This window comes from Myotis myotis, unplaced genomic scaffold, assembly GCF_014108235.1.
Source record: "Myotis myotis isolate mMyoMyo1 unplaced genomic scaffold, mMyoMyo1.p scaffold_m19_p_9, whole genome shotgun sequence".
Lineage (NCBI taxonomy): Eukaryota > Metazoa > Chordata > Mammalia > Chiroptera > Vespertilionidae > Myotis > Myotis myotis.
This window is the reverse complement of record NW_023416401.1, coordinates 59,268,283-59,287,899: the sequence shown is the minus strand read 5'-3', so window position 1 is coordinate 59,287,899 and position 19,617 is coordinate 59,268,283. Positions and strand designations below refer to the sequence as shown.

At 36.2% G+C, this 19,617-nt stretch overlaps 1 protein-coding gene across 13 annotated transcripts in view; it reads left to right on the top strand.

The window, feature by feature from the left end:
* Positions 1-17,596, top strand: part of ITCH (itchy E3 ubiquitin protein ligase) — a 128,071-nt gene extending 110,475 nt beyond the window's left edge. For 11 of the 13 annotated variants that reach the window (XM_036322858.1, XM_036322857.1, XM_036322861.1 and 8 more), the window contains 6 exons: positions 238-378; positions 7,168-7,288; positions 7,684-7,788; positions 10,730-10,826; positions 12,381-12,453; positions 15,326-17,596. In XM_036322858.1, coding sequence (XP_036178751.1) covers positions 238-378; positions 7,168-7,288; positions 7,684-7,788; positions 10,730-10,826; positions 12,381-12,453; positions 15,326-15,425 — 637 coding nt within the window. In that variant the 3' untranslated portion in view covers positions 15,426-17,596. The remainder of the gene's footprint in view (positions 1-237; positions 379-7,167; positions 7,289-7,683; positions 7,789-10,729; positions 10,827-12,380; positions 12,454-15,325) is intronic. The other 2 variants (XM_036322860.1, XM_036322859.1) reach the window with 2 other exon arrangements.
* The last annotated feature ends 2,021 nt before the right edge of the window (positions 17,597-19,617 follow it).

Sequence of the window (19,617 nt, the reverse complement as noted above, 5' to 3'; positions counted from 1 at the left end):
AGTTAGTTTATTGAATTTAAGTGGTCTACATTAAATGTCATTATTCAGTATGATAAATTTTAAAGAAATAATACCCAAGATATTCAGCAAAAATTATGACTTGAGAGCATAATTTTTTATTTTTCTTATTTTTATATTATAATTTAATAGTAATTATTTAAGACCATAGTCCTTTAGTTAAAAACTTTTTATATATTTGGATTAGTATAACAAGTAGTGTTAATTTCATTTGTGCAGAGAAAACAATATTGAGGAATGTGGTTTGGAAATGTACTTCTCCGTCGATAAAGAAATTTTAGGTGAAATCAAGAGTCATGATTTGAAACCCAATGGTGGCAATATTCTTGTAACAGAAGAAAATAAAGAGGAATATATCAGGTGAGAGAGAATGTTCCTTTTGACATAGTTTGGCCCTTCTATTGGACTACAGCACGTTGATAATTGCCTAGTAATCCTAATGGACAATATTTTAGAAAATAATTTTTTTGCTTTTTAACTAATCATTATAAGAACTGATCTTACATTATTAAGAACCTGAATGATCACTTTTTTTACCTTATAAGTGTTGAGAGAGGAACAAGAAAAGTGCTATGGGAAGTCAAAAGAGGGAGACATCATTTCATCTAGTTGTAATCATCGAGTAAGTAGTCGATGATTTTTCCGTTGAGCCTTTCAGTTGTGTAGAAATCAGAGTAAAAGTTATGAGCAGATGCTCTAACCAGTTTTGCTCAGTGGATAGAGCATCAGCTGTGGACTGAAAGATCCCAGGTTCGATTCTGGTCAAGGGCATGTACCTTGGTTGGGGGCACATCCCCAGTAGGAGGTGTGCAGGAAGCAGCTGATCGATGTTTCTTTCTCATCAATGTTTCTAACTCTCTATCCCTTTCTCTTCCTCTCTGTAAAAAAATAAAAAATAAGATAAAAAAGTTATGAGCAGAGAGATGGAAGCTGGAAAGCACAAATCACAGACAGTATCAGGGAAGAATATCCATGGTTTGTGAGGTATTATCAGGCAGCTCAGAGTTGATAACCCATTCTGCCATGTCCTGCATTTCAGAAACCAAAGAAAATGAAAAATCTTTGGAAGATGTGGAGGCTAATAAGTTATGATAACCCTTAAGAGAATACTTATTACAGTTATCCAGGTGGTAGATTGGAAACCAGATTATAAGAAATTAGGAGTAAATTCAGTAGACAGTCTAAATTTCGTCTTCAGCAAATCTGGCAACAAAAAAATGAGAGAGGTAGGACAGATTTTTGTGGAGGCAGCAAGGTAGAGTGACTATCCTGCAGGTAATTCAAACTAAACCTTACAAGAAATTAGTGTAGTGGGTACTAATGGGGTTTTTACCACCTTGCTGGTATATTTTCAACTTAACCAGAATTTTGAAGTTTATAAAATGATAGAAAATAATTTTGGCTATAGTACAACTTTCACTTTTTCTCCAAAAGTGGGAATTTTAATGGTAGAGGTAGTGCTAGATAACTCTTTTAAGTACCAATTCCATACTCACTGTGCCATGTAACATGTCATTGATAAGCATCTCAAATTTATATGCAGATATTTTCATGGGGTATTTGTAAGATCTGATAAAATTTATAAGTAAAATGATGGTTTTTAGTATGTCCTCTGCATTGGTTCAGACTTTTAGTCTCAAGAGTCTTTAGTTCATTCACATATTCTCAACACCAATTCAGGGTTAGATTTCACATATGTGCTTCTTCTTGAGTTCTAGTTTCTGGGTATCTTGCCTGCTTTTCTACTTTTTAAATATTAATATATTCATTCCAGCTTTCTTAATTTTTTAAAATATATTTTTATTGCCATAACCGGTTTGGCTCAGTGGATAGAGCATCGGCCTGCAGACTGAAAGGTCCCGGGTTCGATTCCGGTCAAGGGCATGTACCTTGGTTGCGAGCACATCCCCAGTAGGAGGTGTGCAGGAGGTGGCTGGTTGATGTTTCTCTCTCATCGATGTTTCTGACTCTCTATCCCTCTCCCTTCCTCTCTGTAAAAAATCAATAAAATATATATATAAAAATATATATATATATATATTTTTTTTATTGATTTCAGAGAGGAAGGGATAGAGAGATAGAAACATCAATGATGAGAGAGAATCATTGATCGGCTGCCTCCTGCATGCCCCTATTGAGGGTCAAGCCTGTAACCTGAGCCTGTGCTCTGACTAGGAATCGAACAGTGACCTCCTGATTCATAGGTTGGTGCTCAACCATTGAGCTGAGCCACACTAGTCAGGCCAGCTTTCTTATAATTAGTATTTGCATGGTATATTTTCCTCCCATGTCTTTGTCTTTAAAATATGTTTCTTAGCAGCATGTTTCTGGATCTTGCTATTTTTATCTAGTTTGAACATCTTTATTTTTTACTTTTTAATTGCACAGTTCAGTACATTTACATTTCATTTTGTTATTGATGATTGGACTTAAGTCTGCCACCTTGCTATTTGTTTCTTATTTTCCCCAGTTTTCTTTATTCCTCCTTTTCTGCCTTCTTTTGAATTAATAGAATAATTTTTACTCTTCTTTTTTTAATCTCTCCTGGTTAACTATACCTCTAATTTTCTTAGTGAGTACTCTAATGATTATCTATATATATAAAAGGCTCAGTGTCCATCTGTGCAACTGGTAGCTATGACACGCACTGACCACCAGGGGGCAGAGGCTTAATGCAGAAGCTGCCATGATGTGCACTGGCCATTTAAAAATAAACTGCACCATGGACCTGGCGCTGACAAACCAACACTCGGCTTCCCCCAAGTAGGACACAAGCCCTGCCACCACCCCAGAGCAACACCCCACAAAATCACAGCCGACACTGCCAAAACCCCATGGTGCAAAATGCGGTCCATAGCCCAGCCCAACCTAGAAATGGTTGCTGTGGATGCCGGGTGATGATGTCACGCAGCAACACCCAACTTCCTCTCCGCAGCATCTAGCCTCCTTGGAGTGTCTTCTGCCCAGGAACCTGACTTGCTTTATAGCCAGGTGCAAACATTTTACAGTTTAACCAAATATCTGTGAAGCGTTTTCCCGTGCCTCATCTCATTTGATCCTCACAGAAGTCCTGGAGTAGGTAGATAGGAGACTTGGTGGAATCCTGTTTTCTTTTCATTAGTGGGAAAATGGAGATTTAGAAAGTTTAGAAACTTGACCCGAATGAAAAGAAGTAAGATATGGTGGACCTTGAAAATGATTTCAGGTTTTCTCACTGCGCAGAATATGGTCAAATACTGCTGCAGTTAAATATTTTACCCTTTGTTCTCCCTGCGTGATCTACCATAATAATCTGCTTCATGTTGATATTTATTACTGTGTTGCTGACAGTTACCTGAAAGAGAAGTTGGGGTTCCTCACTGGGCTGGAAAAAGTTTAGCTACATCAGATAGCAGGTCTAATTAAACAAGTTTATTCTATATCTATAAAAGGCTAAGTTGACTTGTGCATGCACGATTACATATAAAGCTCTCACTGGCACCAATCGCACGCATGTGTTTTGATCTGTCATTGTCGATCGTGAATTTGGTTGACACTTCTATTATAGAGAAAGGGCGAATAGCAATATTAAAATATTTCTTCTAATTAATTTCCTTTCAGTGTGCATGAATCCGTGCACCGGGACATTAGTAATGATATAAATCCTTAACTTATCACTTATAATTAACATTTTATTAACATTAATATATAGTAATATAACATAATTAATATCACACTACAACTTATACCAGATAAGAGGCTCATAATAGTATAATTCCATTTATCTCACTCCAGCCATTTGTGCTTTTTGTTGTCATATTTTATTTCTTATGTTATAAACCCATAATTATTATTGTTCTTATTATTAGTCTCGCTTTAAGCAATCAATAGATTTTTAATGAAATCAAGAAAAATTACTTTTTTATATTTACTAACATTACCGTTTATGGTTCTCTTCATTTCTTCCCACAGATCTATTTTTCCATATAGGATAATTTCCTTTCAGCTTTAAAAACTTTCTTTTCCATTTATCTTAATGTGTACCTGTTGGCAATAAATTCTTGTAGATTTTACTGAAAACATGTTTATGTCACCTTCAGTTTCAAAGGATATTTTCACAAGATTCAGAATTCTAGGTTTATAGGATTTTATTTCCTCTTTTTTTTTAGCACTTCCAATAATGTCATTTTATTGTTGGCTTCTGGTGTTTTTTATGTAAGCCATTGTTTTTCTGAATGAAATGTGTTTTTTCTGTGACTTTTTAAGATTTTCTCTTTAATTTTGGTTTTTAGCATTTTGACTCTGATCTAAATGTGATTTGACTCTGATCTAAATCGCACGTGCAAGCTCAGAAAAGCCAAGCAGGATATGTATGCTTGGCTTTTCTGAGCTTGTGTGTGTGATTGATGCCATTTATTTCAGCAGTTGGAGACTATTTTGAGGCTTTATCTCAGTGGATCATCCTTTTGCTTGCTTACCTCTGTACATACATCAGAGACCTCAGTTACATATTTATTTAACTTTTGATATCATACTATGGTTCTCAGATGCTGTATATTATTTTAGAGAGAAAGAGAAAGGAATAGAAACATTGATGAGAGAGAAACATCCATTGGTTGCCTCCTGCAAGCCCCTTCTGGGGATTGAGCCCACAACCAGGGCATGTGCCCTGACTGGGAATCAAACCTGTGACATCATGGTTCATGGGCTGATGCTCAACCACTGAGCCACACTGGCCAGACCTGTATATATTTTTTATATTCTCTGTCCTTCAGTTTGGATCATTTTGATTGATCTGCCTTTGAATTTACTTCTCTTAAACTTACCAATGAAATTTTAATTTCAGATATTCTGTAATTTCCATTTGGTTCTTTTAAGAGTTTCTCTGCTGCCCTGGCTGGTGTGGCTGTTGGTTGGAATGTCACCATGTACACCAAAAGGGGCGGGTTTGATTCATGTTCAGGATACATACCCAGATTGCGGGTTCAATCCCTAGTCGGGATACATGGTTGATGTTTTTCTTACACCCATGTTTTTCTCTTTCTCTCTCTCCTTCTTTCCCTCCCTTTTTCTTTCTAAGATCAATTTTTTTAAGTGTTTCTCTGCTGAGAATCTCCATCTCGTTACTAATTTTTTTCTATCTTGTTCTATAAATTCTTTAATATGAAGTCTTTGCTGACTTCAACATTAGGTCATCCGTGTGCTTTATTCTATAGAGTTTTTTCTCTTGATTATGGGTCACATTTTTCTTCTTTGCATATGTAGTCATTTTTTTTAAAAAAATATATTTTATTGATTTTTTTACAGAGAGGAAGGGAGAGAGATAGAGAGTTAGAAACATCGATGAGAGAGAAACATCGATCAGCTGCCTCCTGCACATCTCCCACTGGGAATGTGCCCGCAACCCAGGTACATGCCCTTGACCGGAATCAAACCCGGGACCCCTCAGTCCGCAAGCCGACGCTCTATCCACTGAGCCAAACCGGCTTCGGCATGTAGTCATTTTTTAAATCATTTTTTATTTTTTAATTACAGTTGACATTCAGTATTATATTAGTTTCAAGTGTACACTCCAGTGATTAGACATTATATAACTTAGAAAGTGGTCAGATGACCCAATAGATCTCATACCCAGCTGACACCATACATAGTTATTAGAATATTATTGACTGTATTCCCAATGCTGTACTTTACATTCCCATTACTATTAGGTAACTACCAATTTCAACTTAATTCCTTCACCTTTTTCACCCATCTTCTCAACCGCCCCCCCCCCCCAAATCTGGCAACCATCAAAATGTTCTCTACCTCTTCCTTTCTCTCTGAAATCAATAAAAATATTTTTTCCTCAACGTTTATAATTGTAATTACCAGAAGAATTATTCTAATACAACCAACACTTCCATTTTCCAAAATTTTAGAGTTTTTAGGAAACTTTTGGATTTTAGTTGCCTTTACTTATCAAGTAATCAAATACCTAAAATAAGCATTTGTTTGCTCATTAAATTTTTTATTTTTAAAATAGCTTTTTATTGATTTTAGAGAGGGAGAGAGAGATAGAAACATCAATGATGACCATAATGCAAGGCTTTTCTAAATAAATATACCTTAAGTCCTTGGGGGGGTTGGGGGGAAGAAACATCAGTGATGAGAGAGAATCATTGATTGGCTGCCTCCTGCATGCGCCACACTGGGGATCAAGCCCACAACCTGAGCATGTGCCCTGACCAGGAATCAAACTGGGACTTCCTGGTTTATAGGTCAGTGCTCAACCACTGAGCCATGCCAGCCAGGCACTCATTAAATTTTTTAAAATAAATATTCTGTAATAAAATGGAAAAACACAGTTTATATTTATTGTGATTTTTAACTTTCTTCTATGTCTTAGCTATGTAACTATGTAGATGAAGTTTAGAAGACAGTCGAAATTGTAATCTAGAATATTTAGTAGAGAGGAATTTTCATTAAAAATAATTTTTATTCGAAAAATTGCAAGGGAAAACCTATGTTTTAAAAGAAGCTTAAGAGACTTTTGCAATGTATGAACTTTATTTAGATTCTGATCTTAGCAATATATTAAAATGGAATCATTCAGTAGAATTTAAGCAATGAATATTTGATATAAAGTAATTATTCACTTTTTTGTGTGATAATAGAACTGTGGTTATGTGGGTGTTTTTTTTTTTAACATATTTGTATTGATTTCAAAGAGGAAGGGAGAGGGGAGAGATAGGAACATCAATGATGAGATAGAATCATTGGTTGGCTGCCTCCTGTACCCTCCTTCCTGGGGATTGAGCCTATAACCCAGCCATGTGCCCTTGACCAGAATCAAACTCGGGACCCTTCAGTCCTCAGGCCAACATTCTATCCACTGAGCCAAATCAGCTAGCGCATGGTTATGTTTTTTAGAAAGAGACCTCATCTTGTAGAGAGAGATACTAAAATATTTATGTTTAAAATGAAATTATATTTAGAGTATGGGTAATGGTGTAATGAAATAAGATTGGCATTGTATTGAAACTGGAATATCTATATTTGGGGTTCATCATATTCTTTCATATATGGAGGTTTTCATAATAGTAAAGCTTTTTAAAATTATTTTTGTACTCGGAATTTAAATGTAACATCTAAACTTCCTGATAGTTTTTTTTAATATTTATTTACCAGAATGGTAGCTGAATGGAGATTGTCTCGAGGTGTTGAAGAACAGACGCAAGCTTTCTTTGAGGGTTTCAATGAAATTCTTCCCCAGCAGTATTTGCAGTACTTTGATGCAAAGGAGTTAGAGGTAATAAGTTTTTCTTCTTTCCTTTGCAGCATGCTGATAAATAATGCCTTCAGTTGTCTGCTTTCAACTCACTTTCCAGTGGCAATATTTTTTATGTAGGCAGGATGTTTAAAATCATATAAAAGAATTAACAAAAAAAACAAAAAAAAAGGATTACTATCAGAACCTCTCTACAATGAATGGCTTATTTACCTGAATCTGTGTATATATGACACATCAGAAACTCAACCGTTCAGAGTATTATAGATACAGTTATTGATACATAGTTACAATCCATAGCCTCTTGATTAATTTTTTTTGAATGTTGTTTAATATTCGTTCTTATCTATGTCTAGCATTATGATACAGGTTGTACACTTACCTATAGAAATCATTTGTCTTTTTCATCCCAAAAGGTCCTTTTATGTGGAATGCAAGAGATTGATTTGAATGACTGGCAAAGACATACCATCTACCGTCATTATACTAGGACAAGCAAACAAATAATGTGGTTTTGGCAGGTTTGTCTCACTTTATTTCTATTGACAAACACACCGTAATTTTTTAGAAATGTGTTTACTATATATGAAAATAAGTTACATAAAAAAAATGTATCAGTATCTTCAGACCCCTGGTTCCATCCTATGCATTATAATAAATGAACATGGTTTATGGCACCATCCTTTTAAGACTATTGCCAAGTAAGCTATACACACCTTTCACCTTTGCTCAGAGTATAACTCCAGATGATAAGATGCTTTGGAATTTTATAGAACTGTCTAAAGTATGGTTTTCATTATTCATACCTCATTAAGAATTACATAATGTTTAGAAGGCAAACTTAAGAAAGAGACGTGGTTTGGAATCATACTGGTGTCTCTTCAGAAAAATGTCGGTTACAGCACATAAAAAGATTTTCAACATTACTAATAATTAGGAAAGTGCATATCAAAATCACAAGGAGATATCATTTCACACCCGTTAGGGTGGCTATTATGAAAGGGAAAAAACAATCATCCTTGGTGAGGAGGTGGAGAAATTAGAACTTTCTGCATTGCTGCTGTGAATATGAAATGTACACCACTGTGGCAAAGTTCAGTGGTTTCTCAAAAAGTTAAACATAGAAGTAATATATGATCCTGGTTGAAGTTTCATTCCATATACCAAAAGGTGGCTGGTTCGGTTCCCAGTCAGGGCACATACCTAGGCTGTGGGCTCGATCTCCAGTTAGGGCAAATATGGGAGGCAACTAATCAATGTTTCTCTCTGTATTTAATGTTCTCTTCCTCCCTTTTTTTCTCTCTCGCAAATCAATGGACATATCCTAGGTTGTGGATTAAAAAAAAAAGAATTAACATATGATCCGGCAATTCTACTCCTAGGTATACCCAAAAGAATTGAGAGCAGGGACTCAGATACTTGTATACCTATGTTCATAACTATATTCACAGTAGCCAAAAGGTGGAAGCAATCTAAGTGTCCATCAACAGATGAATGGATAAACAAATTGTGGTATATACATACAAAGGAATATTATCCAGCCTTAAAAAAAAAAAAAAAAAAAAAAAAAAAAAAAAGGAAATTCTGCCCTAGCCACTTTGGCTCAGTGCATAGAGCCTTGGCCTGTGGACCAAAGGGTCCCAGGTTTGATTCCAATTGAGGGGTATGTACTTCGGTTGCAGGCTCTTCCCCAGCCCAGGCCCTGGTTGGGCGTGTGCAGGATGCAACCAATCGAGGTGTTTCTCTCACATCAATGTTTCTGTCTTTCCCTCTCTCTTCCACTATCTCTAAAAAAGATCAATGGAAAAATATCCTTGGGTGAGAATTAACAAAAAAACAAAAAAAAAAGGAAATCCTGACATAGGCTACAACATGGATAAATCTTGAGGATATTATGCTAAGTGAAATAAGCCAGCCACAAAAGGACAAATATTGTATGATTCCACTTACATGTGGTACCTAGATTAGGCAAATTCATAGAAACAAAGTAGAATAGAGGTTACCAGGGGCTGGGGAGGGGAACTGAGGCAGTGGGAAGATAAGTTTAATGCATTTAGAGTTTTTGTTTGGGATGATAAAAAAAAAATGTTCTGGAAACGGTGATAATTACATAACAGAGTTAATGTACTTAATGCCATTGAATTGTACACTTAAATAGTAAATATTTATGTTATATATATTGTACCACAATAAAAAAAATTTTTTTAGCCCTAGCCAGTGTTGCTCAGTTGGTTAGAGCGTTGTCCCATACACTGAAAGGTGGCAGGTTCGATTCCCAGTCAGGGTGTATGCCTAGGTTGTGGGTTCAATCTCTAGTTGGGGTGCGTATCAGAGGCAGCCAGTGTTTCACTCTCAAATCAATGTTTCTCCCTCTCTCACCTCCCCCTTCCTCTCTAAAATCAATAAAAAACATTTAAAATTAAAAAAAAAAATTTAATTTCTGCTATTTACTTAGTCATAAGAAATGCAGATTAACTGAGCTTCTGTAACAAATAGGATTTGTATTTTAAAACACTTGACAGTAGTACAATAAGATATTTATCATTTTTTAAAAAACATGTTTTTATTGATTTTTAGACAAGGGACAGGGAGAGAGAAACATCGATGTGAGAAAAATCGATCAGTTGCCTCTCCAGTGCACCCTGACCAGGGATTAAACTAGCAATCTTTTGGTGCAGAGGACAATGTTCAACTGAGCCACACAGGCCAAGGCAGATAAAAATTATTCTTGACCAAAAAAATATTTGGCTGAGCCATAATACCTGTGCTACAAGATGAAAGCACCCTCCAGAAACCTAATACTTTTAATCAGAGTTATTATTTAGGAGTTAAAAGCTATATAATTTTGGTAACACTTAACTGTACCTTAAAACCTAAAGAACATCGAGAAAAGGAGGTTATTAGGGTAAATCTGGATCAGAATTCTGTGAGTTTGATTTCACTTGTTCATAAATTCAAAAGTCTATTCTGCCTCAAACTCTGTGTCCTATGTAATGAATATCCTATAGGGCAGGCAGATGTGGGGTGGGGAAGGAGATGCTGCCCTAGAGCTGATCTTGAAACTACATGAGTAGGGAGCTCTTGGGCCCAGGGCACCCTCTTTTTCTGTCTCCCCTAAGGATGTGGTCCTAAGATTTACATAGGGGAAGGCTGGTGGGTCTTTGACAAACATGGAGAAGGTCCTCCATCCACAGTAGCGGATACAGTCATTACTATCTCGTGCATTTGACACTGGGAGTTCATTTAAGATTTTTCTTGTGATTCCCAATCAGGGCAAATGCCCAGGTTACAAGCTTGATCCCTTACAGGGGCATGTAGGAGGCAGCTGGTTGATATTTCTATTTCTCCCTCCCCCTTCCTGTCTAAAATCAGTAAAAACATTTTTTTTTTTTAAAAAAGATTTTCCTTGTTTATTATGTTAAACATATGACCTATATTTCTCCTTAAATGTGCTTTAAACAGTTTGTTAAAGAAATTGATAATGAGAAGAGAATGAGACTTCTACAGTTTGTTACTGGAACCTGCCGATTACCAGTTGGAGGATTTGCTGACCTCATGGGTATGTATATAGGATTACTTTTCCTATAGAAAAAATTATCACACTGCTGTTACATCATTGTGTATACAACTTATCAGAAATAAAAATAAGTGTAGCCATTTTCTTAAATAGTCGTAGTTAACCTGGATTTGTCTAAACTTTTAAAATCACTTTGTAATTCTTACCTGGAAATTTTAAGCCCTTCAACTAGACCCTACATTTTAACTTAGGATAGCAGTCTTCTATTTGTAAATCTGTTTGTTCATTCAGTCATTTGGCCACCATTTTTGTCTCTCCTATGAGCCAGGCACTGTTGGTTGTATTATACTATATTTTTAATGATGTGTTTACCACTCTTCCCTGTTATACCTGGAACTCCTTAAGATATAGGTCCATACCTTCATCTTTTTATTTCTGGCACCAAGCACAGTACTTATCACATAGTAGTCACTGATTAAAGTGTGTTGTTTTGAAATGAATAACCATGAGAATATTTATTTTGCAACTAGATAATAAAGTAGATTCAAGTCTTCCTTTAACACCAATGTTGTGTCAAGTACCATAGGAGGATAGAAGAGAAGTTGTGATCCCTAAGCCTGCTTCAGCTGAAGCAGAGGGTCAGAATTAAAAGAACTAGGCAATTTTGGGAACCAGTTTAAATGCCTTTAAAAGCCAGACCAAAATAATTTGGACATTACTCTGAGGGTATTAGAAGTTATGGAAACTTTTTGAAAAGAGGAAACTTGCTGAAACTGCATTTTAGGAAGATTTGACGAAAAAGCAGAGCATGCATTAAAAGATAGGGAGAGCCCTAGCTGTTGTGGATGAGTGTTTGAGCATCAGCCTATGAACCAGGAGGTCACGGTTTCGATTCCCTATCAGAATTGTGGGCTCAATCCCCAGTAGGCAGTGTGCAGGAGGCAACCGATCAATAATTCTCTCTCATCAATATTTCTGTCTGTCTTTTCCTCTCCCCTTCTCTTTGAAATGAATAAAAAAAATATTTTAAAAAATAATAATAAACTATTTTTTAAAAAAGAAAAAGATAGGGAAGAGCCTGGAGGTAGGAAGAAAGTATTAGAGCAATGATGAGAAACTGATCTTAAGCGATGAAAGTAGAAATAGAAAAGAGGAGATAAATGCTAGAGAAGTTCCAAAAGTAGAAACTGTACTCAATTAAAAGATGAGATAAGAAGAAAGAATGTCAAAGATAATATGTTATGAAATACGGAGAAATGGAGAAACTGTGACATGTAGAGAACATGGTTTGAAAGTGTTAGGGAGGGCAATGAGTTGCTTACAGTCTGCTGAGTTTAAGGTGATTGCCAGACAACCAAGTAGAAAATATTCAGGGGGTGGGGACTCTTGCACTCATGCACATCTTTTTGGGACACCCTATATTTCTGAGCCTCTCCCCCCAAATTTTTTATTCAACTTAGTAGGTTTGGGATAGGGTCTGTAGTTTTGTAATTTTAACAGTTTCCCTGGTGATGCTGATATGATGCTGCTACATTGGGGATCACAATTTGAGAACCATTGTATTATTTAACTGTTGATGGTTTCACTATGTTTTAGGGAGCAATGGACCTCAAAAATTCTGCATTGAAAAAGTTGGGAAAGAAAATTGGTTACCCAGAAGTCATACCTGGTAAGTAAAATCAGAAAAAGTAGAGAAAACAGCCTTTTCCAGTTGTTCTGTAGATATTAAAGCCTATTAGAAATGAAATATTTTCCCCATTGTATTGAATTATTTTTAACAACTTTTTTGAGGCATAATTTACTATAAAACTTACCCATTTGATTCAGTGATATTTAGTAGATTTACAGACTAGTAACCATCACTACGATCCAGTATTAATGTATTTTCATTACCCCCAAACAATTTGCCCATTTCCAGTCAATCCCTTTTCCCACCTCTGAGTTGTTTTTTAAATCTGATAGTTAGAAAACTTTTACCTTTTCTCTGACGGCACAGAAAGAAATCAATTCTAGATAGCTGTTGGGAGAACCACTTTCTAACATAGTGAACAGAAATGTTATTTTCTCATAATTGCCATTTAACCACATTTCCAAAAATGTACAAAACTAAAAACCAACTGTAATCTTAATTAAAATATATGTTGGAATTCGACCGAAAGCTCAGAAATACTTTGACTTTATTTTGTGAGACATTTCTGTGGTTATATGTGGACTTCGATGGATAGTCCTTTATTTTCCCCATCTGTCCTTTTTTTTTAAAATATATTTTATTGATTTTTTACAGAGAGGAAGGGAGAGAGAGATAGAGAGTTAGAAACATCGATGAGAGAGAAACATCAATCAGCTGCCTCCTGCACATCTCCTACTGGGGATGTGCCTGCAACCCAGGTACATGCCCCTGACTGGAATCAAGCCTGGGACCTTTCAGTCCGCAGGCCGACGCTCTATCCACTGAGCCAAACCGGTTTTGGCCCCATCTGTCCTTTTTAATTGTTTTATTGTTTGTTCCTTTACATTTTCATACACATATGTGTGGTTTTTAAAAAAAATAACTTGCCCTGGCTGGTTTGGCTCAGTGGATAGAGCGTCGGCCTGCGGACTGAAGGGTCCCGGGTTCGGTTCCAGTCGAGGGCATGTACCTTGGTTGCAGGCACATCCCCAGTGGTGGGTATGCAGGAGGCAGCTGATCAATGACTCTCTCTCATCGATGTTTCTAACTCTCTATCCCTCTCCCTTCCTCTCTGTAAAAAATCAATAAAATAAAATAAAATTAAAAAAAAATAAAAATAACAACTTGACCCATTTGTTGAAAATCAATTGACGATAAATACACTGGCTTATTTCTGGATTCTCAATTCTATTTCCATTGATCTGTATGTATATCCATAATGGCAGTACCACATTATCTTCATTATTCTAGCTTTGTAGTAAGTTTTGAATTTAGGAAGTATGTGTCTTCCAATATTTTCAAGATTGTTTTGGCTATTCTGGGTCCTTTGGATTTTCATGTGAATTTTAGGATCAGCTTGTCCATTTCAGCAAAGAGGTCAGTTGGGATGTTGATACAAATCACTTTGAATTTGTAGATCAGTTTGGGGGAATATTGCCATCTTAACAATATTTTGTCTTCCTATCAATGCACATGGATGGGATATCTTTCAAGACTATTTATTTAGGTCTTTTTAATTTATTTCAACAATGTTTTATATTTTTCCATTATACAAGCCTTGAGTTTCTTCTGTTAAATTTCTTAAGTATTTTATTCTTTAAAAAATGTGTGTGTGTGTATATACATACATATATACACACACATACATATATATTATTATTTTATTGATTTCAGAGAGGAAGGAAGAGGGAGAGAGAGATATAAACATCAGTGATGAGAGAGAATCATTGATTGGCTGCCTCCTGCACACCCCACATGGTATTGAGCCTACAACCCAAGCTGCAACCAGGCATGTGCCCTGACCAGGAATTGAACCGTGACTTCCTGGCTTACAGGTCAATGGTCAACCCCTGAACCACATCAGCCAAGCTATATTTTATCCTTTTTGAAGTTAGTATGAATGGGATTGTTTTTTCAGTTTCATTTTAGATTTTTTTTTATTGCTAGTGTATAAAAATACAGTTTATTTTTGTATACTTATCTTGTACACGTGTTTTGAATTGACCTCTTGTCCCTTTCTTTTTAATTTCGAAACTTGGACAGACTGTGCCATTACACTGTTGTGAACAGCTTATCTTAGTCACACATGAGAACTAGCCTCATTATGTTATCAAGTTCCATGTTTCCATTTGTGAGAACTAACAGAAGTAATAATTGTAAATTTATTTGTCCTTTGTGGATAGTATTATTTCTTCTTTTGCCAGATGTTTAGGCCTTATCCTAAAAATATGGCAGAGGGCTGAGGCTTCAGAGCAGCTTCATTACTTGTTACCTTGTGAATGTGATAATAATACAGCCCAAAATTAGAAGATGCCCTTTAAAAACTCAACAGCTAAGAATAGGACAGAGATGGTCATTCAATAGGGGCAGAATATTAGATATTAGAGAAGAACATTATTTCTTACTCTTAAAGTGGTAAATTTAAACCCTTTTTTTTAAAGCCTATTAGAAATCTAAATTCTAAAATCTAAATTTTAATTTAAAACCTTTTGATAAGAGACCTCTGGCCTACAAAGCCTAAAATATTTACTATTTAGCTCTTTACAGAAAAAGTTTGCTGACCACAGATCTAGATTAGGGTGGATGGAGGAGCATGAGAAGACCAATGTTTTACTGAATACCTGCTGAGCACTGTGCTATGTATATGCTTGTTTGTTCTTCATTCTAAACTGAGAGATACTGTTTTTCCTATTTTACCAAAGAGGAAACCAAGACTCAAAAAGGTAATAGCACTTGTTCAAAGGCTCAGGGATAGATCTGGGACTTAAACCAGTTTTGCCTGGCTTTAAAAACCACCTTTGTTATATACTACACTGCCCATACGTTTCTTTGTATATTTTTTTTTTCTCATACTAACAATTCTTACTTTTAGTTTTAACCGCCTGGACCTACCACCCTATAAGAGCTATGAGCAACTGAAGGAAAAGCTGTTATTTGCCATTGAAGAAACAGAAGGATTTGGACAAGAGTAACTTCTGGGAATTTGAACCACAGAAGGACAAGAACTTACTTGCAATGTTTGTCCTTTTCCTTCTCTGCTTGTTGCACATCTTGTTGTAAAATTGGACTGTGACTGTTTAGAGAGAGTTATCTGAGTATAAGTAAATTAATGTTATCATTGAGATTTATTTACCAGTGATTCTGGACTTTTATTCAACATTTCCAGAAATCGGATCTGCAAATGACTAGTCAAAACCTTAACATGAGATTTAACACATCATTGAAATCTGACTTGTCTTATTCCACTAGATTGTTTCCTTAATTATGTATATGTGTATCAAAAGTCTCACTCTTCCTTTTACATCCTAGAACAGTAACAAAAACATTTTAAACTCATGTATCTGTACTCTAAAACACTGCCATCCTAAAGCAGATTTTATGTGCGTGAAAGGATTGCCTCATTCAGAAATTGTCAGTATGAAGGGGGAGATTAGGCTTTCCCCAACCCTACATTTATTTTGTTTTTTATTCCACATATGCCAGGAAATATATGTAGTATGGTCTCTAAAACCCCTAGGTTTTTTTTCCCCAAAGTTGAGACTCTCTGCCTTTTTCTTGGTAAGGGGGGAAAATGCTATTGCTTTGTCTTACAGAGCGAATGTCTGCCAACTACCCATCCATTACATAAGCCTGAACTTTGGTAATATATGGCTATGAAAATTAATTAAGCCTCTATAAAGACTTCCCATAGAGATGAATTCTGATACTGAAATGTAGTTACCTGCAGTATTTACTAGAGATTTATGAGATTAAATTAAGAGATAATGTAAGAAAGTAGACTTTTCTGATTCTACATAATGCTTGATTATTCATTTAAGGACCTAGAAATATTGTGTGAAAATGTATAAATATCACCCAAAAGGCTTTCTGCCCTATATTTTTAAAATACAGAATAGTTATATTTTAAGTAGCCCCGGCCCTAGTTCTATAGGGCTTGGCTATTTAATATTTTTATGGAGAAAACATTTAGTTCTGGAAAAGGTAAATGCTTGTATATATTTTTGCAGCCTGAGATCTCCCTTACTCCATTTCTTCCTTTAATTTAAGTGGCCACATGTATATGTCTTCCCTGCTGTGTTAGGAAAATGGGGGCTGGATATCCCAAGAATCAGAGGTTTTATAAAAAATACTGCAAATAGCAGACATAAATATCTCCAAATACTATCTTAAATTTTGGTATAAGCTGAACATTTGGAAATAGATTTATTGTAAGTGTTTAATTAGAGCAATTTCTTAAATCTGAACTAAATCGCTTTTAGAGTCCTTTTTCTTTGTGAGCATTGTAAATGCTAATAAATTGTTAAAAAAATTTTTTTTTTTTTTACTGCATGTTATGTTGAAATAAAAACAAAGTAAAATGAGCAAATTGCCTTATTCTTCTGCTCTTTTGGGAGGTTGGGGAAAGCAGCATTTCACAGCCTAGGCAGTAAGGAAGGACCTCACTTGTTTAATCAAACAGAGTGCTTTAAAACTGATCCAGCCACTCATAATAATGAATTCCTACTCTGTCTTTTATGATCTTATATTGTGCAGAAGAATCTAATTTTATTAAGACTTACAATAACTCTATTTAAGATTGAGATACTCATTTTTCAGCAAGAGATTGACATACTAATGTCAAGTCATAGAAATTTAAGTGAAATATGACTCACCTCCCCACAAAGGTCTCATGCTAAATAAGCTATTTCAGTCAAGCCCACTCTGCCCCTTTTTATTTATCTAATTAATAATGCAAAATGTTACCAGGGATGCCTCATGGAATTAGACTTTGCTATATTTATATTCCTCCTTGGTTTGGAATGTAACTCCATCCTTCTAAACTCCTAAGGTTAACTACTTCTATTTAATATTGTTGGTATCTCCAGCCCCCTCTTATTTGTTTTCCTTTTAGGGTTATTGACAAAATTATTTGTATATATGCTATGCTTTCATTAACTAAAAACGAAATAGCACCACTGGATTGTATATTACTGTATTAGCATTCCTTTTTTTTTTCTTTCTTGAAATGTAATTTCAAATACTCAGGTAATTCTACAAATATCACAGGGAGTCAAGTGCTCTTAATAAAGGCCCTTAAGGGGGCTGCCTCACTTGCATTTCCTTAAAAGATGTAACTTTATAATTAAAGATTTTTGGTCTTTCATTTGCACATTTTTCTGTTAGTCTTGAGCAAGAAGGTTTTCCCTACCTGCATAAAAGACCAGATCTTACAGATTTCTGACTGTTTTTTTAAGTGGCCAGGTTACAGCCTGTCTGTTCTGATGGGTAGGTAGAAAAAAAACTATAAAGACCCACCAAGGTGATACTGGATTTGGTACCTATTGTGAAGAGAACCAAGATGAAAACATCTAAGTCAGGACCCCAGCCATGGTGCTGAGTAGAGAAACACCAGCTAGTTATCAAGACTGACTGTTCTTTGACTAGTCAGTGTTGCTCAGTGGCTGAGCATCGACCTATAAACCAGGAGGTTATGGTTTGATTCTCCTTGATTCCCAGTCAGGGCACATGCCCGGTAGGAGGTATGCAAGAGGCCGCCAGTCGATGATTCTCTCATCATTGGTGTTTCTCTCTCTCCCTTCCTCTCTGAAATCAATAAAAATACCTTTTTAAAAAAACTATTCTCAATAAGCTGTCCTGCTCATTAGCTCCAGAAGACCTTTTCTTATTGGGAAACAAGGTGATCAACCTCTTGCTTAAAGTAGAACTAGCAGCCCTGCCTGGGTGGCTCAGTTGGTTGGAGCGTTGTCCCATACACCAAAGGGTTTTGGGTTCGATCTCCGGTGCGGGCGCATGCAGGAGGCAGCCGTTCAATGTTTCTTTGTCGCATCAGTGTTTCTTTCCCTCTAAAAATTAAAAACATATTCTCCATGCGGACTAAAACTATAAAAATAAAAATTTAATAAAATAGAACCAGGGGGGAGAGGCTAAGGCAAGAGGGTTTCCTCAAGGTATCCTACAGGTAAGGATGTGGAATTTCTTAATATGCTGATCTAACAGTGACTGGAGGACAGAAACTGCAGGTTCTGAGAAATACACCCTCTCCTGTTTAATCTGCCCAATATAAGCAACTAGAAAACTCTAGCTTCAGTGTGACTAATAAAAGGGGGAACAGGTGTCCCCCACAGCATGAGGAAATCTTCCTTGGGGAAAGAAGTAATTGCTCTTACTGACCATTGGCTTTCCAGCCCCAAATCCTACAATGAATCAAACTGGGACTCAGCTGTGGTTGACTGGCTATTTTCCCAAACTTTTAGGAATTGTCAGATTGAGTAACACCAGAACATATTGCTGTTACTCCTAACCCATTTCACTTGTCAATTCCTATGTGTCTTTAGGGCTTCTTTGTGGTCAGGACATTTGGGGGTAGGATTCAAGGGAATTTTTGTGGTTAGCAAGGAGAGGAGGATCTTCAGTAGAGATCTCAGACAGTGTTGGTCTCTCAGGAACAGGTTCCCATTAAGCAAAGACGCTATGGGCAAGAGGATTTCCTCAAGGCATCCCACAGGTAAGGATGCTGAGAATTTGCAGTCATATCTGCAGATCACTGAAAACAGCCATACTGTTATTTTTCTTCATTTCTGATTCAGACCTGCTTTTTATTTGTCTTCGCTGCCCTGGCAATCAATACCATGCCTATATTCACTTAATCTCAGGGCAACTGTCAACACTTACTACTATGTCCCAAACAGATATGTTACATGCAGTCATTTAGTCATCCTGGTCATTCTCAGAGATAATCACCTATATTTTACAAATAAGAAAATAAATACTCAAAGTCATTAACTTGAAGTGTCCACCACTATTTAGTGGCAAGAAGGCAAACTGGAATCCAGAACTGACTCCAAAGATTGCAGGGTTAAATGTTTTGCTCTATTGCTACTCACAAACTGCAATTCTTGGAGTCTTCTGTAACTTATTCAGCTGTTCCATCTAATTGGTTTCCAAATCCTATCAAATCCATCTCTAAAACTTGAATAATTTCTCTCAGAGCTGCCTCCATTGCCACAGCCCACATCTTTACTCCTACCCTGGTTGAGTGTAGAAACCTGTCATTGCTTCCATTCTCCCTTCCAGTCCATCTTGTGCTGCCTGAAAATGGTCCGTGGGAGACCTCACTCTCGTGCTTCTTCCGTGCTTAAAATCTTAGTGATTCCTCCATGACCA